General features: G+C 35.5%; 1 protein-coding gene across 4 annotated transcripts in view; it reads right to left on the bottom strand.

Moving 5' to 3' along the window:
• Nucleotides 1-23,065, bottom strand: part of EML5 (EMAP like 5) — a 175,754-nt gene that overhangs the window by 127,470 nt on the left and 25,219 nt on the right. For all 4 annotated transcript variants that reach the window (XR_010839438.1, XM_059059510.2, XM_067027919.1 and 1 more), the window contains exons 2-4: nt 10,686-10,845; nt 2,201-2,299; nt 315-383 (exon numbers count right to left, since the gene is read on the bottom strand). Coding sequence is in view for 3 of the 4 variants with exons in the window: in XM_059059510.2 (XP_058915493.1) it covers nt 315-383; nt 2,201-2,299; nt 10,686-10,845 (328 nt within the window). In the remaining variant the exon portion in view is untranslated. The remainder of the gene's footprint in view (nt 1-314; nt 384-2,200; nt 2,300-10,685; nt 10,846-23,065) is intronic.

Below are 23,065 nucleotides of genomic sequence, written 5' to 3'. Positions count from 1 at the left end.
TTTTTAAGCTTTACAAGTAAAGGAATTGCTCAACTTTGAAAATATCAGAGAGCAACATACTGATCTCTTTTTCATCTACCTCTCTCTCTGTCTCTCTCACTCTGTCTCTTTCTCTCTGTCTCTCTCTCTCTCTATATATATATGTACCCACGCACGTATATATACACTCACACAAATATGTGTGTGTGTGTGTGTGTGTGTATATATATATATATATATATATATATATATATACACTAAATTGTAGTGTGATATGTGCTTAGTGGCAGAGAATAAGTAATCATGACTATTATAAAGCAAGATCCTTCTAGTACCTTGATATGTTTTACACCACAGCTGACCAGTTTATTTGGCTGGTACAAATCCCAAGAAATATCAAATATCTGTAAACAAATCAGATTCATGGTTAAAATACTTATTTTCAGAATCATTTAAGAATCATGTCCAAAAGCCCAAATAGCCCCAAACCCTACATATCATAAAACAATATTCCTCAATAAATAATAATCAGAATCCTACACTTCAAGATCCTATGAGAAATAAAGTATATGTAAATGATAAGGAATAAAAACTATTTCTTAGTTTTTATGAACCATATGAAACTACTAGTGGAGTGAAAATTAACACCTCTTTCTAATTTTAAAAAAAAATTTGGTCTATAAATAACAAGAATGATTCAACAGAAGCAGGGAATGAGGCAGGTAAGTGCATAATTTCTAAAGAGGAAAGATAATGAATAGAACATACACAACACTTAAACAGCCAGAAATAGAGAACATTTTTGTAGCTTTCTATCACACAGAACTACTTACATAAAAGATTCAAACATTTATTTCACAGTAAAAATTCTGTTCCTAGTTTTCAGTTTTTTTAAATTGTTTATGGGTCAAACAAAACTAACTTACATTTTGGAGATCCCCAGGCTTCATTTTTTTCTAAGGTTCCATAAATTATAAATACACACGAACAATTTTTGTTACAAAATCAAACAAGAAAAAACCCAGCTGAAATAAAATATGCATTAGAAATATATACTTAATAATAAATGAAAGAAAAATTAATATTTGAAAAATAATCTCATAACAGATAAAAATCAATTCTGCTATCTGGTAGTCTTTACCATGTTTCTTTGATATCTGCCTGCATAATCACCTAATATGCTTACTACCTCTAAAAATTTACCAAGTGACAGTCTTTAGTGATAATGAAGAAGGAATACATCTTATAAATTAATGTTTAACAACTCACCATAATACAGATTAAATGAAAAACATACTGATGCACCTTGAAAATACTAACCACAAAAATACTTTTCAAAAATTCCAATGACAGTACCATTTTTCATAGTAATCAGTCTACTTACTAAGTCCAAAGTACTAATGTGTGAAATGCTTTGAACTAAGTCAGAATATACAACTGTCTAATAAAATGTACCTAACACTTTAATAATTATCTAAACTGTGTTTGTGTATAACAGGCCCCTCTGAGAATCTGTTGAAAACCAAGTTTATTTTCCAAAATGCAAATACATTAAAAATTTTTATACAACTTTTACAAATTCACAGATTTTCCCCAAATAGAATCAACGACTATAGCTCCTGTGCTGGTTCAGATTAGGTGATTATGCAGACAGGTGTTAAAGAAACATGGTAAAGACTACCAGATAGCAGAATACAGCAGATACACCAAAAAATCAGACATTTTAAAGAGTTTAAGACAAAGTATTCATTATATTAATTTCACACAACTTGGACTAAGGAATGCATTAACAAGTTTCCAAAGTGAAAAATGTTAAGTCTCTAACATAATTTCAAATTCATACGTGCAACAGTATTCACCTTACATATGATGCATATGTAATAAATCAGTGATAAATCAAACTGAATAATAAATAGAGCCTAGGCATGAACCATTCAATTTTTAAATTTAGGTTTGAATAACTTAAAACTCATCATTTTTGCCAAAGCAAACACTGGGTTAAAGGTTTTATGCTAAAACTATACATATCAAGTTATGTTTCTGAGTACCACACTACACATACGCATTCTAAAATTTTATGAGTATTTATAACTGCATTTAAATTTTTAAATTACACATGAACAATTGGCAATAACAAAACACAGAAACATAAAATCCCCTGACTCTTCTCTGGCTTTTTCCCAGGCAGTACCCATTAGAAACTCCAAAGGAGAATACTTACTCTATCTGTGTGACCTGGAGCCATAGATAACATTTTTCCCCTTTTCCAATCCCAAATGCAAACTGCATTCTTTGAATCAAGTCCAACTGAAACCAACCGCTGAATTATGTCCAAGAAGACCAGGGAGCAGGGGAAATAAAAAAGTAAACAAATAAAAAAAGGAACCAAATTATAAATGGCAAACAAATTCTACTCATGGGTATTATAAACATTAAAACATACACACTTATATTTTACAGACCTCATAGAGAAAGGCTGGACGTATTTCATCTTGTTAATATTTGCATATATGTGTAGTTCTTCATATGAGAAACAGAAGAAAGACTTACATTTCTAACAGCAGGAGTGACAGAATACCCTAAACATCTCTACTGCCAAAAACTAAAAATGCTAGATAAAATGAAAAAACATCTTTTTAAACGCACTGTTGAGCTGTCAAGGAATTAAGAACTCTGAGAACAAAAACAAAGTGATTTTCTATGGGAATCCTGGAAGTAAGGGAGCTCCTATACCCACTTTACTCTAAAGGTATCAGCTAACTCCTGGTAAGCCTGATTTTTGTTCTTCAGGCTAAAGAGGAATAGGAGATAAAGTTTAGGGCCTGCCCAAGGTAGGGATTGGAATTGCAGACATTTGACTAAAGCAGTAACTCCTCAGAGTAAGGGAGAACAAGAAACCATCCCTTTTCAAAGAAAGGGGCAGTGCTGCATGAAGGGGGAAAAAACCCTCCTGAAAATATATAGCCACAAACAACCTTCACATGGTTGTAGGGCCTATATCCACATAAATCATGAATCCTTCAAATGAAAAATTTCATTCAGAGTGGTCCTAAGGGTTGCAGAGTTTTCAAGCATTTTCAACTATGTGGCACAGGCAAATATAAATCCTATATGGAGGACTGATACATCAATCTATCCCTCGAAGAATTCCTACAAGTAGCAAGTCAATAAAACATAAACTTAAAACAAACAACCCCCACACCCAATAACCAGAGAAAATAAGGGACCATGAGTGAGAATCAGCAAGTCACCAGAAAATAAAATCAGTCTTGAAAAGTATCAGACATTGGAATTATCAGATAATATAAAATAAGCTTAATGTGAGTAGAGAAATAAAATTAAGGCTTCAAAATACCTTCATATGAGACAAGAATGGGAGACCATAAAAAGTATCCCAGCAAATTTAAGGAAGCAAACAATTTCTAGAAATGAAAAATAAATGAAATTAAAAACTCAGTGGAAAAAAGAAAAAAATACCTCAGTGTTAGAGTTATATAGGAGATTAGAGGGAGATGAAGAGACCGAGCTGAAAAGAGGGGACAATGAGATGGGAAGTACGAGAGAGGTTAGGAAACATGAAAGATGGCCTTTGGTCATGAAGGAGTACCAGGGTCTGAACTTGCCCCCCTGCCATAAACAACTAGAAAACTATACAAAATATATAAAACAAATATTTTTGGACATTCTTAACAGGAAGTAACCACTGTAAACCCTGAATGAGGGGGAAACAAACAAGGTAAGTTCTGCAATTGCCCCAGCCTTCATTTAGGTGGCATTTTCCAGACTATAGCACAGAAAGGTGGAATCCAAACAGAGCCCAGAAGACTTGCTGATTTGAGAAGATAGAGCCTGGAGTTCAGAGAGGCCAAAATGGCTAGAATTTGCAGAGCAGAAAAAGAACTCTAGAAAATCTGTTTATGGGTCCCCTTGAGAACACCAGTGTTTGCATGTACAGGGTGAAATCCATGAGGCCATGCAAAGAACAAATTCTGAAAAAAGAACAATTATTGGGGAGCTAAAGCCAAACAATTCCCAGAGATCATAAAGGGTCAGGATCACTCAAATTCCCAATAGCAAGAATGGAGGTATATCCTCGAATTCACTGTGTATTCAGTAGAGATTCCAGGAGGGTCACACCATAGTAGTGAAGTTAAACCAGTAGTTCTAGAGGAAAAGCTACTCTAGCCTTGACCAAAAAAAGCTTGAAAGCAAGCTTTTCAAAAGGACCAAACTGATCCACAAGGAACTTAACTACCTACAAAAACAATGTCCAACATGCTTTAAAGGGATACAACAAAATCCAGCATCCAGAATGTAATATACACAATGTCCAGCATCCAATAAAACAAAAATCACTGAACATGTTAAGAAAGAGGAAAATGTGACCAATAACCAGGAGAAAAATCAGTTAATAGAAACAGACCCAGGAATCACAGAAATGATTAAAATTAGAAGACACTGGCTGTTAACATGGAAATGTTCAAGATGCTCCAGAATTAGTTTAAAACAAACACATAAAGAATAAAAAGAGAAATGGAAGATATAAAAGAAAAACATGTTGAACTTTAAATATAAATGTTAAATTATCTGAAATGAAAATTCACTCCAAAGGATTACCAGCAGCTTAGACAATGAATAAAAAATAAATGAAGACATAGCAACAGAAACTATCAAAAATAAAGCACAGGGCTTCCCTGGTGGCGCAGTGGTTGGGAGTCCGCCTGCCGATGCAGGGGGACACGGGTTCGTGCCCCGGTCCGGGAGGATCCCACGTGCCGCGGGGCGGCTGGGCCGCTCCACAACGGGAGAGGCCACTACAGTGAGAGGCCCGTATGCCGCAAAAAAAAAAAAAAAAGCACAGAAGGAAAAAGGGAACAAAGTAACAGAGCCTCAGTTACCTTTAGAAAAGGTAATTTCAAGTGGTCTAACGTACAGGTTAATTGTGATTCCAAAAGGAGAAGACAGATAGAAGAAAAGAAAAAACTGAAGAAATAATGGCCCCAAATTTCTCAATTTGATAAAAAACATAAACTCACAAATCTAAGATGCTCAATAAACTTCAAGCAGGATAAATCACACACACAGAAAAAACACATCCACACCCATGGGCATCAAACTGCTGAAACCAGCGCTAAAGATAAAAACCTTAAAAGTGGCCAAAAAAGAGAGAGAATTTTGGTGTGTAAGGACAAAGATTTAAAAATAATCCTGGGCTTCTCATCTGAAGCTATGCATATCAGATGACAATGAATAACTTCTCTAAAGCGCTGAGGGGGAAAAAAAGTCAGCACAGAATTATATACTTACCAAAAAATATCTTTTGAAAACTGCGTCAAAATTAAGTCTTTTTCAAATAAACAAAAGATGAGAAAATTCATCAACAAATCAGCACTATAAGATATGATACCAGAAGTTTCTTCAGGCAGAAGGAAAATGATACCAAAGAGAGACTTAATTTACACATATCAATGAAGAGCACCCAAACGGTAAATATGTAAATAAGACTTTTCTTACTTTTAATTTTCTTTGAAAACTAACTGTTTAAGGAAAAATCACAACAGTTATAATGGAGTTTACAAAGCATGTAAAATGAATCAAAATGAAAGAAGTAAAATGAATGACAACAATAGCACAATAAACAGAAGGAGAAAAAAGAAAGAGCAGAATATATATTTTCCCGTATTTTTTCAAAGTGCACAGGAAACCTCATGAAGATCACAAAATTGTGAATTACAAAATAAGCCTAAACAAATTTTTAAAAATTAAAATACAGAGTATGTTCTCTGACAAAGACAGAATTAAATCAGAATAACAGAAAGTTATGCAGAAAATCCTCCAAATATCTGGCAACTATCAGTACATTTCTAAGTAATGGCAGAGTTAAAGAAGAAATCACAAGGACCCACCCACAACACATACTTTGAAAAGCACTGGTTTAGAAGCAGGCGTAGGCAAATTACAACCCTCAGGCCTGTACCCTGCTGTTTGTAAATAAAGTTCTACTGGAACACAGCCACACCTATTCCTTTATAAGGTGTCTATGACTGCTTTCACACTACAATGCAGAGCTGGAGTAGCTGTGACAGAGAATGCATGGCTCAAAAGCTTAAAATATTTACCATCTGACATGTTGTAGAAACTTTTGCCAATCTCTCGTTTACAGCACAGATTCTGGTACCAGACTGCCTAGGTTTAAACACCAGCTCCATCTCTCACTAACTGGATGACTTTGGGCAATTATTTAGCCTCTCTGTACCTTAGGTTCCTCATCTCCTAAATAGGGATAATTTAAAAAAACCTCATAGGGTTAACATATATAAAGGAATTAGAAGAGTGCTTGGCATATCCTTAATGTTATATAAATGTTTGTTATCATCATCATTATTATGTTCCCATAACCATAATTAACTTTAAGAACCCATGCCCTCCACCCGTCTGAATGAGAAATGTCATTTAGTACCTAGCTAGAAAGTTTCTACATAGTAAAATTACTATGTAAGTCCCCAAATGGGTAGAATGAATGGCTTACATAAAAAGATACAGAATATATTTTGTGTCTGGCTCTCCATCAAGTCACACTTGCAGAAAGTCCAAAGGAACTATAGGAGATGATTTGCTCCTCCTAAGAGTCTTTAATATTTGGGAACTAGAGAGTAATCAGCAAATATCTCTAGCTAAATCAAAGATATCTACCTCTTGCTATAGTATACTATGTAGAGATTAAAATTTCACAAGACAAGTATAAAGTGAGGAATAGTCAGAGTGGCACTGCCCTTTCTATCAATGCTTCTTCTCCCTGGCTAAGTTCATCACACACAAAGTGAACCACAACTGGCCAAAAGCTTTAAAACTCCATGTACTTCAATAGAGCCTCAGAGCATCTGGCTCTGTACAGGCGGCAACAAAATAGACCTGGGAGCACTTCCTCTGTAGCCCTGATAAACACATCATGGCCAAAATCAACCTCCCTAACCACAGGTTAAGTAACAGCAGAGAGGAAAAGATAAAAATAACCAAGCAAATATTACCCCCTCTCTTAGCTTTCTATCATTTTTTACTTCATCATCCTTTCTCACAGGTGAGGAAGAGCATAAAGAAAGTTTTCCAGTGAAAGTAATGCTGGAACCATATCTTAGAAGATAGAGACAGTCGGGTAGAAAAATAAGAGAAAATGCATTTAAGGCCAAAGGATACCAAGATCAGACAGCTCATGGTGCTTTCAGGAAAGAGCCAGTACTTTGGTGTGGCTGAGGGGAGCAGTTGCCAATGGGGAAGTGGCAGGAGACAAGACTGGAGAGGTAGGCCAGAAACAGGAGAAAGAATGAGCTTTGTTTTTTAATGAGTTAGAATAAAGAGAGAATTCAGTTTTAAACATGTAATAAATGGTATATCTATACGACATTCAAGGAGAGTATATGGATTTGAGGAGAGAAGCCGAGGACACTGTTAACTGACACAGGAGTTAAAGTCATAGATCTAGTAATCACCTAAAGAGAATAAGTGAAGTGAGGGGGGCTGGAGGAACGAAGGCTACAGACTCCTAGGAACACTGACATTTAAGAAGCAGACAGAAGGAACAGCTCCTTTCAAGATAACTAAGAACTAACAGTCAGATAAGATAGGGAGAAAGAAAACCAGATAAAGAAGCCTTTATCCAGCTTCCCAAATTCCTCCCTGATCCTATTCCCAAACAAAATCTTGGTTGTGTCCATTAATTAAACCGGAAGTATAGCTGACCTTAAACAACATAGATTTGAACTTCCTGGGTCCCCTTACACACAGATATTTTCCAACAGTAAATACTACAGTACTACAGGTTCACGGTTGGTTGAATCCACAGACGTAGAGGAACCGTGAATACGGAGGGCTGACTATAAGTTATATGCAGATTAATCCCTGCGTTGTTCAAAGGTCAACCGTATTTATTAAAACGTTCTAGCACACTAAATACTCAAATGAGAAAAGAATCTTAATAGGCACAACTAGACGCATTCCATGTGTTCCTGCAAGTGTGAAACATATTCAAATAATAGACAAATGTAAAAGATTCTAATATGGGGGTGGAGGGTCCTTGTGATCTCAGTATTTATTAAGTGAGGACTAGTTGTTACAAATGTTACAAAGTAAAAATCACAAATTTTGCAAAATATCCAGGACTTAATGTAGTAAATATTGGTCAATTCATAGAGAAAGCCATCAGAAATTAGGATCTGGCAGAGCAATGGAAGAGATGAAAACTCAAAAATAATACAATAGTCACTTGAGATATGTCCAGATATCAAGAGATTACTAAAAGGTCCTTGGAAAAATCAGTGAACTCCTTTAATATTTTTGCAAATACGACTCTGCATAATCATGTACCAGCATATAACTGACAAAATTAGGCTAAAAAATTAACATTTTATTCTTAGTTCATTCTATAAATTAGCAGAGTTTTAACTGTAACTTAGATTTTGGTAAATATGGGAATGTGTTTTTATAAATTATCATTGTGTTTTCAAGATAAAGTATCAAATTCTTCTCCTCCTACACTCTCTCTACCATTTACTATGAAATTTTAATATCTGTTTGATGTGGATTTATATAGCCTTTTCATGCCCTAATTATTCTCAATGAGGCAGACTTCCAGTATTAGCATGGATAGTCAATCCATTTAGAAGAAACCCTCTGGGGAAAGAAAATTCAGCATACTACCAACAGGGAGACTCATTCATTGGATAAACCTTAACTGATCATTTACAGTTTCAAATCTAGTAGAAAATGCAAAAATTATACAGCATTTCCTAATTGGTATTTCATAAACAGTTTATAGATATTAGTGAATAAATAGATATGTTCCCAAATATATTTCTTAACTAAAGCATCTTCTCATCAACATAGTTTCAGAAATACTCTTAATCTTCAATTGGCGGCAGTTCCTTACAAGTTTTAACTGTACTTAAGATGGATGAATTCCTTCTGAAATATAAATAACCATCTCCTAAGTTCCATGTTTGGGAAGCAGGAGAGCACTGCGGTTAAAAACATGAGCTTTGGAGTATGACTGACCTGGGTTCCCGCTCTGGCTCCATTTACTAGCTGTGTAACCTGGGGCAAGTTATTTAACCTCTCTAAGTCTCAGTTTCTTTATCTGTAAAATAGAGATAATAATAATATCTATTTCATAGGGTTGTTGTGAGGATTAAATGATATAATGTAGGCTTAGCACAATGCCTGGCACTTAGTATGTGCTCAATAACTTTTAGCTATTATGTTTTTTATAAGCTTACATTTTAAAGTAGCACATTCTTATGAAGATCTGTGACAATAAAATGCATGTACCCAAGACTTTTCTTATATGTTGCTTAAAGCAAGCAAAATTAAAAGCTTCAACTAGTAAAAACTATGGGCATGATTTCTCCTTGTATGTAAGAGAATTTCCTCAGCCATGCAATACACCACATTTAGAAAGGGCAATTTTAAAGTTAAGAAGCAAACATCTATATTTAAAGTATACAGACATTTATAGTTAAACCACTGTGGATATCATAATACCTTTGGTAAATAATTTTAAAAAACAACTTTGTTGGTTTAATAAAATGTAATTTCCTGTAAAGTAAGTAAAGAATATTATTCTCTTCCTTTTAAAAAGGAAAATGAAATTTTGATATGAGGACATTAAGGGACTTGAAAAATAACAGAAAAAATGGGAAATGAATTAAGGTTCTGGAATTGCCAATCACTGCTACACAGTGGTTCTAAACCCAGAAACACATTTTTTCCCCAAATGAGAAGTTCGAGTTACATCTTTACAGATCTCTTACTGGATTCGAATCAGAAAATATATTAATCTATGCTACTCAAAGAAGCTATTTCTCAGAGTTGTAAATAAAACATCTACTGGCTATCATTTTCAAGTGACTACAACAAAACGTAATCTGTTTCTGTAAAATATAGATCTACGAAATTAATTTTAAGAATTAAAAAGCAGACAACTAAAATTCTTCTAAAAGTTACAATAATTTTAAAAGTCTAATTTCACTATAAAACTTTTAAAGACTATAAATTAACTAAATCTGCAAAACCCAACTTCTTATCACTTCTTAAATATGTTTTAGGTACAATAAGTTCCATGAAAGCACCACAAAAGAGCTGTTGGCTTAATTTTTTAAAAATCGATGACTAGGAGTAAATAATTTGGGAATTGATTAGTAAGTGGAACAAAGATTACATCTTCTGTTATGAACTTTGATTTTATATAAAATAACTCATATTATAAAAACTGCCTCATTATTTTCAATTAAAAATATAATTTTAATAGAAACCTTTAAAATAACTAAAACTTAAAATGTTTACAGCTCTACTTAGAAAAAGTGAATTTTCCTAAGATATCTTCCACTTTTCCTATTAACATACAATACCTGGAAAAGAGTTACATGTAAAAATTTCAAAAACAACCGGGTAATGTTCCGCCAAGTCAGAATCATGTTGGCTCTAATAGTAGTAATTAATTCAACTGAAAAGTTCTTGATACAATGAAATAAAAACTCATTATTATTCTTATTTTTCTTATATATATCTACCACCCACCCCCTCTACCCACCTCCACCTTGAATAAATGCTTTTTGTCAAATGCTTTCCAATTTAATATTTACAGATTTATAATAATTTCTTATAGTACCTACTTTAAAAACAGTTTACAAAAAGAAAAAAAATTATCACATTACCTGTCCATCTAAGTCAAATGCTAAGCAAGCTATACCATGTGTATGAACATCCTTTAGAACTGATATGGTCTGCACAGTGTATGAATCCCAAACACAGATATAAGGCTCTTTCCCAACTTGTCCTGTTGCCACCAATACTCGTTCAGGATGCAATGCAAGGCTGCAAAATAAATAAATAAATAAATAAATAAACAGATTTAAAACTGCTTACAGAGCTGTTATATCAATGTGAAAATTAGACTTTAGTTATTTATTTACTTAAAATAATTTGGCCTTAAAATAACTCCCATAAAAATCCATGCTAAGAGTTACTACTTCAATGGTATATGTAATAAATAATTATGATAGACTTCATAATCTTGTAATATGATGTAGTGTGTGTAAACTTCTCAAAAAAAGAATTCTCACAAGTGGTCAACTGAACCACAGCAATGAATCAGTAGCAACCCTACCACATGCCATCTTCTCATTTGGTATTTATCTCATCTGTTTTAAGCCCTCTCTCCCAGTTACTCTTTTATTGTATAAAGTTAGACCAAATGTTAGTGTCCAAAAATAGCATTGAGTAGCCCTCCTATTATAACATTAATATTAAATTACAAATCCCATTAAAAAAACAGAAAGGTCACCCATAATTCACAGAAAGTAGTCTGTAAGTCATTAAAAACAAGACAAAGACCAAACAATTGGTAACTGGTTTATGTACATCAGTAGAAGGCAAGGAATGAATATAAATTTCTCCTTGATAAGTTTTTCCACAAGTATATTTAGATGATCAAATTCTCCTTTGGGAGAAAAAAAAATCACTCTCAGCATCAGGGTGGAAGATGAACTGAAAGATGGAAAAGTTAGGAGGGCATTAAAACAGAATTAACAGATTTGATGTACAGAGTAACAGAAAGGGAAGAGTCTAAGATGACTCTTGGGTTTTTGGCTTGGGCATCTGGATGGCCTGGAGTGGTATCATCAAGTCAGGGAATACTAAGTGAGAAATTACGGAGAAAAAAGGTAAGCGGGAATGGAAGGCTGGTTCAACATATTAAAATCAACCAATGTAATAAGTATATCATATTAATAATAACACCCAAACCCCCACACAGGTTCATCTCAATAGATGCAGAAAAAGCATTTGACAAAAATCTAACCTCTTTCATAACAAAAAACACAACAAACTAGGAATTGAAGAGAATTTCCTCAACCTGATAAAGAGCATCTATGAAAATGCACAGCTAATATCACATTTAATGGTGAAAGCCTGAAAATGAACCCTATAAGTACAGGAACAAGACAAGGATGTCAGCGCTTGCCACTTCCCTTCAACATGATACTGGATATTTTAGCCAGGACAATTAGGCAAGAAAAAGAAATAAAAGAGAGAAGTAAAACTATCTCTACTTGCAAATGACATAATCCCATACATAGGAAAACCTAAGGAATCCACAAGCAACAACAGAATAAACCCCAAGCAGAGCTAAGAAATGAGTTCAGCAAGGCTGAAGGATATATGATCAATATAAAAATACAAATTCTATTTCTATACACTAGCAACAATCTGAAAATTAAATCAAGAAAACAATTCCACTTATAACAGCATCAAAAAGAACAAAACACTTAGGAATAAATTAAACAAAAAGGTACAAGACTTATACACTAAAAACTACACAATACCATTAAAGAAATGTTAAGAGATCTAAATAAATGGAAAGACATCTCGTGTTCTTGGAGGGCCATATTGTTAAGACGGTATTACTCCCTAAACTGATCTACAGAGTCAACACAATCCCTGCCAAAATACTAGTTGCCTTTCTTGAAGAAATTGACAAGCTGATTCTAAAAGAACAGTAAAAACAATCTTGTGAAAGAACAAAATTGAAAGACTCACACATACCAATTTCAAAACTTACCATAAAACCACAGTAATCAATACAGTATGGCACTGGCATAAAAACAGACATGCTGATCAATGGAACAGAATTGAGAGTCCAAAAGTAAACTGATATATTTATGGTCAATTGCCTTTCCATTAATAAGAAAGGTCTTTTCAATAGATGGTGCTGGGCATCTGAATATCTACATGCAAAAGAATGAATCTGGACCCATACCTCAAATGATATACAAAAATCCATTCAAAATATAAAAGCCAAAACACAGGCATAAGTCTTATGTAACTTGGATGAAACAAAGGTGTCCTTAGATCTGACAGCAAAAGCAGAAGTGATAAAAGAAAACACAGATAACATGGACTTCATTAAAATTAAAAACTTTTGTGCTTCAAAGGACAACCACCAAGAACATAAAAACACAACCCACAGAATGAGAGAAAATATTTGCAAAGCATATATTTGATAAGGGACTTGCATCCAGAATACAAAAAAAAAAAAAACATTCAACAACAAAACCACAAACAACCCAATTTTTTAAGCGGACAAAGGATTTGAATAAACATTTCCCCCAAGGAAATTACCAGTAATGAAACTCCCAACAAGCAAAAGTCCATCACCAGATAGCTTCAAAGGTGACTTATAACAAACATTTAGACAAGAGTTAACACCTATGCTTATCAAGCTATTCCAAAGAATTGAAGAGGAAGGAATACTTCCTGAACTCATTCTATGAGGCCAGCATCACCCTGATAGCAAAACCAGACAAAGATATGACTGAACAAGAAAATTACAGCTCAGTATCACTGATAAGCATAGATGCAAAAAATCCTTAACAAAATATTAGCAAACCATGATCACGTGGGATTTATCCCAGCGATGCAAGGATTTTTCAATATCTGCAAATCAATCAGTGTGATACACCACATTAACAAAATGAAGAACAAAACCCATATGATCGTCTCAATAGATGCAGAAAAAGCTTTTGACAAAATTGAACATCCATTTATAACAAAAACTCCCAGAAAGTGGGCATAGAGAGAACATACCTCAACATAATAAAGGCCAGATATGACAAACTGACAGATAATATTATACTCAATGGTAAAAGCTGAAAACATTTCCCCTAAGATCAGGAACAAGACAAGGATGCCCACTCTCACCACTTTTATTCAACATAGTAATGCAAGTCTTAGCCACAGCACTCAGACAAGAAAAAGAAATAAAAGGAATCCAAACTGGAAAAGAAGAAGTAAAACTTCACTGTTTGCAGATGCCATGATACTATACATGGAAAATATTAAAGATGCTACCAGAAAACTACTAGAGCTCATCAACGAATTTGGTAAAGTTGCAGGATACAAATTAACATACAGAAACCTGTTGCATTTCTATACACTAACAACAAAGTATCAAAAAGAGAAATTAAGGGAACAATCCCATTCATCATCGCATCAAAAAAATAAAATACCTAGGAATAAACCTACCTAAGTAGGTAAAAGACCTGTACTCAGAACTATAAACCAGTGATGAAAGAAACTGAAGATGACACAAACAGAAAGAGATACCATGTTCATGGACTGGAAAAATAAATATTGTTAAAATGATTATACTATCCAAGGCATTCCACAGATTGAATGCAATCCCTATAAAAATACCAATGGCATTTTTCACAGAACTAGAACAAATAATTTAAAAATTTGTATGGAGACACAAAAGACCCCAAATAACCAAAACAATGTTGAGAAAGAAGAATAGAGCTGGAGGAGTCAGGCTCCCTGACTTAAAACTATAGTACAAAGCTAAAGTAATCAAATCTGTATGGTACTGGCACAAAAACAGACATACAGATCAATGGAACAGAATAGAGAGCCCAGAAATAAACACATGCACTTACAGTCAGTTAATCTATGACAAAGGAGGCACGGATATACAATGGAGAAAAGACAGTCTCTTCAATAAGTGGTGCTAGGAAAAACTGGACAGCTGCATGTAAAAGAATGAAATTAGAACATTCTCTAACACCATATACAAAATCAACTGAAATGGATTAAAGACCTAAATGTAAGACCAGATACCATAAAACTCCTAGAGGAAAACACAGGCAGAACACTCTGACATAAATCACAGCAGTATATTTTTGGATCCGTCTCCTAAAACAAAGGAAATAAAAGCAAAAATAAATAAATGGACTGTACACCTGAAACTAACACAACATTGTAAATCAACTGTATTCCAATAAAAAATTTTTTTAATTAAAGAAAAAAAGGAATCTAATTAAACTTAAAAGCTTTTGCACAGCACAGGAAACAACTGACAAAACAAAAAGACAACCTACTGAATGGGTGAAAATATTTGCAAATTATATGACTGATAAGGGGACAGTATCTAAAATATATAAACTTAACATTAAAAAAAACAAACAACCCCATCAAAAAATGGGCAGAAGACCTGAATAGACATTTTTCCAAAGAAGACATTCAGATGGCCAAGAGACACATGAAAAGATGCTCAACACTGTTAATCATCAGAGAAATGCAAATTAAAACCACAGTGAGATATCACCTCATACTGGTCAGAATGGCTATCATCAAAAACAACACAACAAATATCGGCAAGGATGTGGAGAAAAGGGAACCCTCGTATACTGTGGGTCAGAATGTAAACTGGTGCAGCCACTGTGGAAAACAGTTCGGTGGTTTCTCAAAAAACTACAAATAAACTACTGTATGACTCAGCAATTCTTGTCCTGGGTATATATCCAAAAAAACCAAAAAAACATTAATTCAAAAAGATACCTGTACCCCAATATTCACAGAGCAGCGTTATTTACAATTGCCAAGATATGGAAGCAACCTAAGTGTCCATCAACAGAAGAGGTATTTTACACACACACACACACACACACACACACACACACACAAAATGGAATACTACTCAGCCATAAAACAGTGAAATTTTGCCATTTGCAGCAACATGGATGGACTTGGAGGGCATTTTGCTAAGTGAAATAAGTCAGTCAAAGAAAGACAAATACTGTATAATATCACTTACATGTGGAATCTAAAAAATACAACAAACTAGTGAGTATAACAAAAAAGAAGCAGACTCACAGATATAGAGAACAAACTAGTGGTTACCAGAGGGGAGAGGGAGGTGGGGAGGGGGAATATAAGGATTGGGGCTTAAAAGGTACAAATTATTAGGTATAAAATAAGCTACAAGACATGGGGAATATAGCCAATGTTTTATAATAACTATAGAATATAACCTTTAAAAACAAAACCCTGTGAGTTCATATTGATACCTCTGATTTTATTTTATTTATTTATTTTAAGAACATCTTTATCAGAGTATAATTGCTTTACAATGATGTGTTAGTTTCTGCTTTATAACAAAGTGAATCAGTTATACATATACATATGTCCCCATGTCTCTTCCCTCTTGCATCTCCCGCACTCCCACTCTTCCTGTCCCACCCCTCTAGGTGGCCACAAAGCACAGAGCTAATGTCCCTGTGCTATGCAGCTGCTTCCCACTAGCTATCTATTTTACGTTTGGTAGTGTATATATGTCCATGCCACTCTCTCACTTTGTCCCAGCTTACCCTTCACCCTCCCCGTATCCTCAAGTCCATTCTCTAGTAGGTCTGCATCTTTATTCCCATCTTGCACCTAGGTTCTTCTGACAATTTTTTTTTCTTTTAGATTCCATATATATGTGTTAGTGTACGGTATTCATTTTTCTCTTTCTGTCTTACTTCACTCTGTATGACAGTCTCTAGGTCCATCCACCTCATTACAAATAACTCAGTTTTGTTCCTTTTTATGGCTGAGTAATATTCCATTGTGTATATGTGCCACATCTTCTTTATCCATTCATCTGTCAATGGACACTTAGGTTGCTTCCATGTCCTGGCTATTGTAAATAGAGCTGCAATGAACATTTTGGTACATGACTCTTTTTGAATTATGGTTTTCTCAGGGTATATGCCCAGTAGTGGGATTGCTGGGTCATATGGTAGTTCTATTTGTAGTTTTTTAAGGAACCTCCATACTGTTCTCCATAGTGGCTGTATCAGTTTACATTTGCACCAACAGTGCAAGAGGGTTCCCTTTTGTCCACACCCTCTCCAGCATTTATTGTTTGTAGATTTTTTGATGATGGCCATTCTGACTGGTGTGAGATGATACCTCAATACCTCCGATTTTAATCCAAAACCACAGGGTTCATTTAAGACTTCTCCTTTCCTTATTTACAGGCATACCTTGTTGTACTGTGCTTCATCGATAGTGCGTTTTTTACACATTGAAGGTTTGTGGCAACCTTGCATCGTGTTAAGTCTATCAGTGCCATTTTTCCAAAAGCATTTGCTCTCTTTGTGTCTCTGTATCACATTTTGGCAACTCTCATAATATTTCAAACTTTTTCATTATTATTATATTTGTTATGGTGGTCTGTGATCAGCAGTCTTTGATATTACTACTATGACTCACTGAAGACTCAGATAATGGTTAGCGTTTTTAGCAATAAATTATTTTAAAATTAAGGTATGTATATTGTCTCTTTAGACGTATGCTATCGCAGACTTAGACTACAGTATAGTATAAACATAACTTTTATATGCACTGGGAACTAAAAAATTCGTATGACTAATTCTGTTGCTGTTTTCGCGTTAGCAGTGGTCTGGAACTGAATCTGCAATATCTCTGAGGTATGCCAGTATAATTTCTTCCTCCAAGAGTGAAAGGCTTATTAGGCTCTCATAATCTAAAGTCTATTTATTTATTTAATTTTAGTATATATAAAGCTGTTTCAGAATTGCTAGGCCTGTGAGAAACAATTTTACTAACCAGATTATAGCATTATCTACAGTTATCTTTGTCTTCATTCTTACAGTATCCGGTCAAGATATTGTTTCAGATTTTTAGGTTAAGCTTCTCCCTGTAAAGTCCAGCAGTGGAGAGGAGAAAGCTTGTGAAACTGTGGTTGGAATTTGTTTTTCTATTTTTACTTATAGTTATTTTTTCAGTTTTGCTATTCTCTGTTTAAATAACGGTGAGACTAGGGTTTTGCATAGAAACATCATAGTTGTGAAATGAATTCTGCATTGTTTAGGGAATAGATTCTGCGAGGTTACTACATACGTGCCTCTATCCTCAGTTACCTGGAAGTTTGAAAAGTTTTAAATTTAATGAGGCTCAATTCATAATTTTCCTTTTTGGAAGTCACGCTTTTTATGCCCTATTTCCTATACTTCTTCTCAGAAATATTATAGTGTTCGCTTTTACATTTAAGATATAGGACTCAATTTGAGTTAAATTCTGTATATGGTGAAATATAGCTAAGGTTCATTTTGTTCCACATATGGATATTTAGTTGTTTCTGACATTACTTGTTGAAAAGACTATTTTTTGAGCATATTTTATATACTCACAGAAATCATCCAGTAGAAAAATCATCAAAAATATTGATACAGGAGACAGGGAGAATTTCTGGAACAGGGAAAAAAGGGTGGGATTTGTGCACAAGTGGAAGGATTAATGTGAGAAAGGAGCTGCATGTATTGCTGATGGGTGGGTGGAATCTGAAAGTTCTCTTCTGATAGCTCCAAGTTTCTTAATGAGAAAGAAAGCATGAGTGTTTTTCCAATAATCTTGAAGTTAACTTAGTATCTTAGAGTTAAGTTTTATCCCACATATTGCCTACTAAATTGCAGAACATTATAGGGGTACTCAACAATGCTACAGATTGATTTGGGAGAAAGATGACAGAAGTAACGATTTCAAGGCGTATTCCTAGTCTAAAACATAGGTGACTACCCATCCATATTGTGACATCATCATTTGAAATACATGGAAAGAGCAGATTCTCTTTTAATTTCCTTTTCCTATTACTATTCCTGAATATTAGAAATTAGGTAAGAGCACTGTCATCAGATCCGACAATCACATAAGCTATTTTAAGCATTTAATCTCTAAATTTATCATAACTTTAAAGTAGTAACACAATAAAGAAACATAAAGGGGGCTGTCTCCTTCAAGGCAGTTATCTTCATATATTTCCCTTCTTATACACAATTATGCATCAGTGTTTCTTTAAATTTATGCTCACAAATCTTAAATGTGCATTTTTACACTATAACATAATCCTTTTAAACCCTTAGCTGATAAATTTTTCGTTCTTCCTCTCAACATCCAAGCTCCTCATGAGCACAGTCCTCCACCATCAACTTCCTCCTTTGCAGCTGATAAGGCTGCCTTGTACTCAGTGAATAAATATAGATGGAATTAGAGAAGATTACTTTCCCCACAACAAATTCACTAACCTAAGTGCAACTGTTACAGCTGACTCTGCCCTCCCTCTTGTAAAATGGAAGAAACGTCTCTAACCCACACACTCTGCACTTGTGCTCTGGATCCCGTTCCCTTTACTTTCAAGTAAAGGAAATGTATTTACTTTATTCCTAGAACTATGTTTTCTGGAATTATTGCTTCCTCACTACTGAGTCATTCCTATTAACACTCAAATATACTTAGTGAAAAACACTCCCTTGACCTTTCACAGTAAAACTCAAAAGAGTTGTCTCAATTTTTCCACTCCCTTTACTTTCTCTACATATTCCAACTAAACTTCCACTGCTTCTCCTTCACTAAAATAGTTGTTTTCAAGGTCATGTGTGACCCTGTTAAATGTAATGGTCAATTGTATGTCCTTATTTTCCAACACTTTTCAACGGTATTTAACACAAATGACCACTCTTCCCTTTTTAGAAACACTTTCCTCTCTAGGCTTTCCTGATTCCATAATATATTAACCCACCCTTCTCCGTCTCGTTTGCTAGGCCCTATCTTCCACACCCAACCTCTCAATGCTAAAGCGTCTGCGGGTCTTGTCTTGGCTGTCTTCCCTTCCTTTCCCAGCTGATTTCATCCAATCCCATGTCTTTAAAAGCACATATATAGTGATAACACCCAAATCTATATCTCCAACCAAGAGCAATAGATGTGTCATGGGCAACTCACATTTAACACATCCAGCATTTTTTTTCCTCCTTAATTACCCCCCAATCCGTTTCTCATCTTAGTAAATGGCACCACTATCCACTCAGTTGCTCAGACCAAGAATCTAAATTTAATCCTCACCACCTCTCTCTTTCTTACTCATCACATATATTCTATTAGCCTGTCCTATTGACTCTATCATCACCCTCATCTTCTCTGCTACAACCCTAATCTGAGCCACCTGCCCTTCTTCCTCTATTGCTCCCCTTTAGGGCCTTCTTAACATAGCCAGAATGATCTTTTAAAACAATATAAATTTCACCTAGTTAAAATCCCCCAACAGCTTCCTATTATAATTAGACTAAAATCCAAACTATCTAACTTGGCACTTACAAGGCTCTACAAGATATACCCTCACCTACTTCTCGAACCTCAACTTCTACTATTCTCCCTTTTGTTCACCACACTCCAGCCACACTGGCCTTTCTGTCCCTTGAAAAGGCCAAACTCATTATACTCAGAAGGCCTTTGTCTAGAATGATCTCCCAAATCTTGCTTCATTCATATCATTCATGCTTCAGGTCAATGTAACTTGCTTAGAGAAACCTTCCTAGTCATCCGAACATATTCTACTCCATTACCCTATTTTATATGTAGTAGTTATCACTTTCTAAAATTACTATCATGCACCTATTATCTTACTCTCCTCCACTAGAATGTGTACTTCATTAGGACAGAGACTTCCCCTTTTTCTTTATATTATACCCTAAGCACCTCGAACAATAATGAGCACATAGCAGGTATTCAACCAGTATTTGTTAACTGAATTTCCAAAGAAGCTGCTAGTGTTAAAAGAAAATTTTTAAATGAAATAATCCTCAATACAGAAAAATCCTTATGTACAGCTTTTTTGTTCCTGAATCCTTATTTATAACAGTAAAAACCTGAAATCCACCTAAATGTCCAACATTTAGAAATGGTTAAATAATTATGGTACAATCACAGGATGGACTCTCATGCAGTCATAAAAAATGTGATTTTTCACAGTACTGGAGAAAAGTTATGCTATAATGTTAAATAAAAAGCACAGAATCCAAGATTTTACATATAATGTAACCTTAATTACTTTAGAATACATGTATCAGACACAATCTGCCAAACTCCCACAAGAAGACTCGATGATCTCAATAGGCCTGTATCTATTAAGTAAGTTGAATCAATAATTAATAACCTTTAAAACAGAAGGCATCAGGCTCAGATGGGTTCACTGGTAAATCCTACCAAACATTTAAGGAAGAAATTATACCAATTCTCTACAATCTCTTTCAAAGGAAAGAAGCAGAGGGAATGCTTCCTAACTCATTTTATGTGGCCAGCATTACCCTAATACTAAAACCAGATAAAGACATCACAACAAAAGCAAATTACACATTGGCATCTCTCATAAACATAGATGCAAAAATCTTCAACAAAATACTAGCAACTTGAATTTTTTAAAGTATAAAGAATTATACACCACAACTATGTGGAATTTATCCCAGGTATGACTAAAAAATCAATTGATGTGGTCCATCAAATCGATGGACTAAAATAAAAATCACACAATCATATCAACAGATGAAGAAAAGGCATCTGACAAATGCCAATACCCATTCATGATAAAAACTCAAGGGAAACCAGGAATACGGGAGAACTTCGTGCATCAACCTTACGAAAGTATCTACAAAAACCCCACAGCTAACTTCATATTTCATGGTGAGAAACTCTATCCCACAAAGATCAGGTGCAAGTCATGAATGCCTTTTACCACTCCTTTTCAAAACTGTGCTGGAAGGCCTTGTTAATGCAATAATGCAAGAAAAGGAAATAAAACGTATACCGACTGGGAAGGAAGAATAAAACAGTCTTTGTTCACAGATGACATGATCATCTACGTAAAAACAATGCAAGGGCTTCCCTGGTGGCGCAGTGGTTGAGAATCCACCTGCCGATGCAGGGGACACGGGTTTGTGCCCCGGTCCGGGAAGATCCCACATGCCGTGGAGCGGCTGGGCCCGTGAGCCATGGCCGCTGAGCCTGCGCGTCCGGAGCCTGTGCTCCGCAACGGGAGAGGCCACAACAGTGAGAGGCCCGCGTACCACCAAAAAAAAAAAAAAAAAAAAAGAATTTCTAGAACTAAAAAGCAACTATAGCACGGTGCAGGATACAAAGTTAATATACAAAGTTAACTGCTATTCTATACACTGAGAGCTAACAAATGTAATTTGAAATTTAAAATGCAATACCAGACTCCCTCTTGTGAGAGCACTGGAATCACAACTAACTGCTGAACAATCATCAACAGGAGGACACTGGAATTCATGAAAAACATGCCCCACATCCAAGAACAGGGGAAAAGCCACAATAAGATGGTAGGAGGGGTGCAACCACAATAAAATCAAATCCCATGGCTGCTAGGTGGGTGACTCACAAACTGGAGAACACTTATACCACAGACGTCCACCCACTGTAGTGAAGGTTCTGAGCCCCATGTCAGGCTTCCCAACCTGTGGGTCCAGAAACAGGAGGGGGAATTCCTAGAGAATCAGAATTTGAAGGTTGGTGAGATTTGACTGCAGAACTTCGACAGGACTGGGGGAACCAGGGACTCCACTCTTGGAGGACACACACAAAGTAGTGTGTGCATCAGGACCCAGGGAAGAGAGCGGTGACCCCATGGGAGACGGAACTGGACCTACTTTCTAGTGTTGGAGGGTCTCCTGCAGAGGTGGAGGGTGGCTGTGGTGCACTACAGGGACAAGGACACTGGCAGCATAAGTTCTGGTAACTACTTCTTGGGGTGAGCCCGCCCAGAGTCTGCCATTAGCCCCACCAAAGAGTGGGTAGGCTTCAGGGCTGGGTCACCTCAGGCCAAAAAACCAACAGGGAGGGAAGCCAGCCACACCCATCAGCAGACAAGTGGATTAAAGTTTTACTGAGCTCTGCCCAACAGAGCAACACCTGGCTCTACCCACCAACACCCCTCCCATCAGGAAGCTTGCACAAGCCTCTTAGATAGCCTCATCCACCAGAAGGCAGACAGCAGAAGCAAGAAGAACTACAATTCTGCAGCCTGTGTAACGAAAACCACAATCACAGAAAGACAGACAAAATGAAAAGGTAGAGGACTATGTCCCAGATAAAGGAACAAGATAAAACCCCAGAAAAAAACCTAAATGAAGTGGAGCAAGGCCACCTTCCAGAAAAAGATTTCAGAATAATGACAGTGAAGATGATCCAGGACCTCGGAAAAAGAATGGAGAAAAAGACTGAGAAGACGCAAGAAATGTTTAACAAAGACCTAGAAGAATTAAAGAACAAACAAACAGAGATGAACAGTAACTGAAATGAAAAATACACTAGAAGGAATCAATAGCAGAATAACTGAGGCAGAACGGGTAAGTGATCTGGAAGACAGAATGGTGGAATTCACTGCCCTGGAAGAGGAGAAAGAAAA

This window comes from Kogia breviceps, chromosome 3 (genome assembly GCF_026419965.1).
Source record: "Kogia breviceps isolate mKogBre1 chromosome 3, mKogBre1 haplotype 1, whole genome shotgun sequence".
In the NCBI taxonomy this organism is placed as follows: Eukaryota; Metazoa; Chordata; class Mammalia; order Artiodactyla; family Physeteridae; genus Kogia; species Kogia breviceps.
Note: the sequence above shows the minus strand (reverse complement) of the source record. Positions and strands in the feature narration are given on the sequence as shown.